General features: G+C 33.8%; 1 protein-coding gene across 1 annotated transcript; it reads right to left on the reverse strand.

Annotated features, from left to right (window-relative positions):
- Positions 1 to 3004: 3004 nt before the first annotated feature.
- Positions 3005 to 4349, reverse strand: LOC121258995 (auxin-induced protein 22D-like). The gene is made up of 4 exons (XM_041160463.1): positions 3879 to 4349; positions 3532 to 3737; positions 3311 to 3413; positions 3005 to 3193 (listed from the first exon to the last, which is right to left on the reverse strand). Exons 1-4 carry the CDS (start codon positions 4097 to 4099, stop codon positions 3118 to 3120), a joined length of 606 nt encoding a protein of 201 aa, XP_041016397.1. The 5' UTR covers positions 4100 to 4349; the 3' UTR covers positions 3005 to 3117.
- Between the last annotated feature and the right edge of the window lie 1578 nt (positions 4350 to 5927).

Here is a 5927-nt window from a genome sequence, read left to right on the forward strand (position 1 = left end):
AACGGGAGATGATGGTGCAAATGGAGCGTGTTATGTCGTTGCAACAAAATTGTTGGGCAAGGGAAAAAGAAGAAATAAATTTTATCAATATTGGTGGCTAGTTTTAATATCTAATTTTAAAATTTTATACGACATTGTTACTTGTTAATTGATGGTATTTAATATGATACAATTTGTATTTTTTTAAATTTTATGAAATTAGTATTTTTGATCTGTATGTTTGAATGTAAATTAAAAACGTTCGAACGTTGGTTCACAGTCGAACCAACGTTCGAATGTGAATACATAAATTGTATAGTAACATTCGAACGTAGGCCTCTACTTTCGAATGTACTCACCCTCAAACGAACAAAACGTTCGAATGATTAAACAATTAACGTTCGAACAAACCTCCAAACGTCCCACTTGCATTTGAATGCTCCTTCGTTTACATTCGAAATAGCGTCCGAACGTTAAACCCATTACGTTTGAACATTGGTCCGTTAACGTTCGAACGGAAAGTCAAATATTTATTATAATTAACGTTCGGACGTATACACGTTCGAACGTAAATATGATACGTTCGAATTATAATCAACGAACTTCAACTTCTCTCATTCAAACGCCAATCGGTCGGGTTGACGTTCGAACAGTCAATTGGACGTCCAAACGTTACTTTCTGTGACAGTTCTCAACCGTCACAAAAAAATGTAACGTTCGAACGTTCAACCAAACAGAACACCTCCAACAGTAAACCGTCACCAATTATTTTTTGTAACGCGCATTAGATGAAGGTTGTGGTGACGGTTTCAAACTATCACCAAATATCTTTAGTGACGTTTTGACAATTTTTTGTGACGGTTTCTTCTGTCACAAAAGACAAATTGTGTTGTAGTGATTGAGAAGGAAATTGTTGAATGATTCAACATAGATGCCATAATTGACTAATTTTATTCAATGAAAGAGTGACAAGTTCAATTAACATAATTAGTTATATTTTACTTTTCTTTGCATTCAAGCTTGTACTAGAGAGCTTAGTGATTGAAGAGAACTTGATGAGAATGGAAAGCCTGTATTTAATAATGAATTTTACACCCAAGAACTGTACAAGTAAGTCTTAATGTCGAGCCATATAAATACTTATCATCTTTTATTTTTAACAATTTATCATTACACAAACCATGAAAGGGCACTTCAAGCACACCACCGCTAAGGACCGTCACAAAATGAAGAGGGTCCGACCATGCTATTAAAGCGGAAAAATCCATCAACATAATTAATATTTTACTGGTTTACCTCTCATAGGTTTGGGTTAGGTGGGTTGGCGGTGGGGTTTTTGGTTTTGATGCTGTCAGGTTTGGCTAGTGTGGATTTTTTACTGCATTTTTTTACGGGTGGCTCTACAGCCACGGCTTAGGAGCTACTGTAAATATAATTATTGTGTTTTTTTTTTATATATATTTTTTAACATTTTAAATATATTTTTTTAAATATAAAATAATTACAACATTATTAATAAAATAAGTACTTAATTACTAAGTAAGAAAGAAAGAAGAAGAAAAAAAAATCCCCCAACAGCGAGACTAGCTGGTATGTTTAGATCCTAAACTTATCTCAACTCATCATTACAACTTTTTAAAATTTTAACATAAAATATAATAAATAATTTAATTTTTTTAAATATTAAAATAATAATAATAATATTAAAAAATAATATTTTATCATCTCAATTCAACTTAACTCAACTCAACATTCAAATGCAACCATACTTTTTTTGTTAATGCAGCCTGAAAATCAGACATCGCGGCAAACTCGTTTTCGATATAAATGATTAATTGTTTGCGCTTTCGAGTGGCCCTTCGCTTTCAGTAAAATGGGCTCCATTTAATTATTTTATTTTGTTAAATCATGTGTACATATAGTTTTTGAATGCTCGTTTGCTTCGGGTTGATTGGTTGTTTATACAACTATTTTTCTTTTTCTTTTCCTGATTGATTTATAAGATGGGCTTAATTTTTTTTATTTGTCCTAACTAGAAGTACAAATAAAATTTGCTTCATCATAGGGATGAGTTGAAGCCAGATGTAAAAGATAAATATTTTAATCATAGAGAGATTTTATAAAAATAAATTTATAAATTGATATAATTTTATATAATATATTAAATCTACATTACAATAAAACAACTTTAGGGTTTGGAAATCATTTTCATCTCATTCATATTATCTCATCTTATCTTATTTATTCTCATTTTATTTCCTTTTCAAACATCACACAATCACAAACACTTCAAATTAATCATTACAATTTTTTCAAACTAATCATTACAACTTTTTCAAATTTTTAAATAAAAAAAAATCAACTTTTTCATATCTTAATACAAAATTAGATTCTAACAATATTTTAACTTTATAATATTTTTTATTCAATTTTTTCTCCGTCCTTTTCTAAAACCCAAAAAATTACTTAATTCAAATTATCTCACTACTATTCACAAACCCTCTTACTACCATTCACAAAATTTTTATTTCATCTCATTCCCTAAGTATTTCTTAAAATCAATTTATGAATTTACTTATATATTTTGTCCCAATATCACTTCTCGATCTAAGAATCTCTTTTTTCTTCTCTGATCTCCCTCGCCATGCACGTCTCCCTTATGATCTCCATCTCTGTTTCTCTGTGTTTTCTATCTCTGCAGTCTCAAGTATCTCACTATCCTTGATCTCCGTCTCATTGGTGCTAGATTACGCATATAGCTAGCATCGATGCTGTGCTATGATCTTTTGGCACAATCACACCCAAAAAATGGACATCTTCTCATGTGATTAATTCCATGTCTCCCACAGCGTAGGTTGAGATTACTTTTTTGTAACACAAGTTTTGGAGTAGAACTTCCTTCATGCATAGTCGAACGTGGAACAAAGAAACCATGGAACGTATATAGTAATTATGTATATTTCTCGAAACTATATACAATTCATCCCAAAGCAAATCTAGGAAACTATACATGCATGCACTTCTCGTTTTCTTTTTTCTCTTTTCCCTTTCTGATCAGTTTCTTCATGGATAAAAAGTTAGCGTTCGGTGATCTTCCAGAGAAATGGATCTCCTTTGCTTCTCCGTCTTTAAGGAACTTTACACGGCACAACCCAAGCCCCTAGCTTCTGACCCCTTCATGATTCTCAGCCTTTTGCACGAGGATATAAACATACTGCAATCAAACAAAAATGACTATTAGACTAAATTTTCTGCCATTTCTTTTTCTTTTTTTCCTTTTTTTCAGAAGAAATTGTAAACCGAGAGATAGGTACTAAAGAAGAGAACTTACTCCCATGGGACATCTCCAACCAGCATCCAATCTCCATCTTTGTCTTCATAAGTCGGCACAAACTCTGACCCATTATTGTAGCCTTCACTCTCAGAATACTCACCTGATCAAGAAGGAACGAAAGGAAATGAGGAATAAAAAAAAAATTGAATAATTATAATTATAACCATTTTTTTACTTCTCCACCATGCACTGATGTAAGTTCAGATGAAGATGCATACCCACACTGAACTTGAACATGTCTTCCAAGGCCTTAAGGAGCTCCGGGTATCCTTTGTAGACCTTCAAATCAATCTTCCTTAGATATGGAGCTCCGTCCAAGCTAACTTTCACGTACCCGCTGGCGGCTTCAGCGCCCTCCATTGTCTTTGCTTGGAAACAGTTTTTCCGGTAAGATCTCACAGGCGGCCACCCGACAACTTGTGCCCTATAATAATAAGACATATCCATCAACCAGATTAGCTAGCTCTTGCAGTCAAAACATAAGAACTGTAATATTCAAAAATTACAAACAATATATAATACCAGGTTTCATATAACATCAAAACTGAACACAAAAAGTGCTTACTTGGCGGGTGAAGCAATTTCTTGGTTGCATTTCTGTGCTTGTGACGCTTTAAAACTGTCCTTAGATCCGCATGACTTCTCATCCATGTTGGGAAATGATCTTTTGTTGCTCTTGATGGTACTAGATGGTTGCTTTTCTGACTCCTTGATGCCGGGTAGGCCTAATCTAAGCTCTGTGGCCTCAAGGTTGAGTTCTTTGCCTAACGCCATACATCTTTCCATTTTGGGACGAACTTAGATAGATATTGATACACTTTAATTTCCTTCCACTTTTGATCAAGATGTTTCTATCAAATTTTGAAACCAAATAATCGGTTATGATACCAAAACCAGATTGAGTTTGCAACTTCACAACAAATTCTTCTATGTTCCAGCGAGGTTGGGAATATAATTCCTAGGGGAAAAAGCCAGAGAAATGCTTGGCATGCCTAATATTGGTACTTAGGGCGTATTATATTATATAGAGTTGAAGATGGAAAGACAGTGATGAAGGTTAATTAATGGAAACTGTCTACGAAAACAGAGAAATGCGCATTACCATCTCTACTTGAAGCGCGTGCATGGCACATGATTATTTGCTCCCAAATAAATCTTACACTCCATATAAAATATGATTTAGGGAATACTTTAGCCACATTGGGATTACACAGAAGCAATCCCACAAACTGATATGATTTTATGTGGTTCGTCAAATTGTAAATTTACTTTTATTATAAAATAGATCTAACATATCAAATAAAACCACATTAATTTGTAGGATTCTTTTGTATAATGCCTTTATGGATTTACCAGTTCTCATATGATTTTGACTTCACCAAAAGGGGTTTTACCTCTCGAGTGCCATCCTTATCACCCATCTCTCTCTTAAAGTACCATCATTGTCATGCTTATTAATAAATTAGAACTCTCCATTTCTGATGAATTTAATTATCACAAAGTTCATATAATATATGACATCGCAAAAGTAACATATATGTAGATCATGATTATCTACTATCTCAAATGATGAAGCTAGTTTGTAAGAAAATTGCATTAATTAATATTATAACGTTATTCTTTAAGTTCTTTATAATATAATGAAGTTAATTTCCTCACCACCACTTGTCATCATGATCTAGACATTTGATAATGTAATTCTAGCATCTAAATTTCTGAGGATGCATCATTATTTTTTTATTAAGGAGTTTGGAAACTTTGGATTCCCTTTTGTTAGAAAGTAGACTGTAGATTCACGCACCAAAAAATGAGCGGGAGAGAGCAGTAGGCATGGGGCGTGCAAAGGTATCTAATTACCTTGGACATGGGCAGCTAAGGGTGTTTCTCACATGAACAGCACAATTGAGGCCATGTCCTTACATTTTGGGGACAAGTTTGGGACAGAGCTTAGCCGCCCATATTGAAGATTTGTGATTCCCAATCATACGGGTCAGATGAAGTATTTGAATCACAGAAAAGAAATCAGGACCCTTTGATGAAGAATCAGGGTAGATTGCACATGGGCTGTCGTTGATGGGCAAGGCATGGCGTTGGTTATAAGGGCTTTAATTGGATCCAAAGTAGGGGCAGCCGGGCAGGTATAACATGTGGGCAGGCATCCTTAAAGCCTCAAACCCATTTGAGCCTATTTGCCTCAAGTATCAAGGGTTTTCTCCATGAGCAATTAATTAACTTCTGTTTGGATCTCCATGAGAAATAATCCTTATTAAAAAAAAGTATGATTAATGAATAATAATATAAATAAAATTATATATATTACTGCTCATTTTATAACTAGCAAATTTGATAGTGTTACTTTATAAAAAATATTTAAATTTTAAATTCTACCTAAATTGCCTCCATCTAGAGAATGAAGTTCTAACGAGTCTTAGAAAAAATACTGTATCATTATTTGGTATTAATTATAGGGCTTGTTACTCGGCCTGCCCATAACTTGTTACCTAGCCAACCCGTTATCCTAGGTGGGGCGAGTGAATTTTGTTAACGGTGGATTTATCATAACCCTAAATCCAAAAATCTGCTTCTCTCTCTCTCTCTCTCTCTCTCTCTCTTT

The sequence above is a fragment of the Juglans microcarpa x Juglans regia genome, chromosome 4D, assembly GCF_004785595.1.
Source record: "Juglans microcarpa x Juglans regia isolate MS1-56 chromosome 4D, Jm3101_v1.0, whole genome shotgun sequence".
Taxonomy (NCBI): Eukaryota; Viridiplantae; Streptophyta; class Magnoliopsida; order Fagales; family Juglandaceae; genus Juglans; species Juglans microcarpa x Juglans regia.

Bases quoted from the DNA above. Each gene is read 5' to 3' on its own strand.
- LOC121258995 (XM_041160463.1), bottom strand. From the start codon at position 4,099: ATGGAAAGATGTATGGCGTTAGGCAAAGAACTCAACCTTGAGGCCACA. The intron at 3,414-3,531 runs GTATGCATCTTC...CTTCTTGATCAG, and splicing joins CATGTTCAAGTTCAGTGTGG to GTGAGTATTCTGAGAGTGAA. The intron at 3,194-3,310 runs GTAAGTTCTCTT...GTTTGATTGCAG, and splicing joins GTTGGAGATGTCCCATGGGA to TATGTTTATATCCTCGTGCA.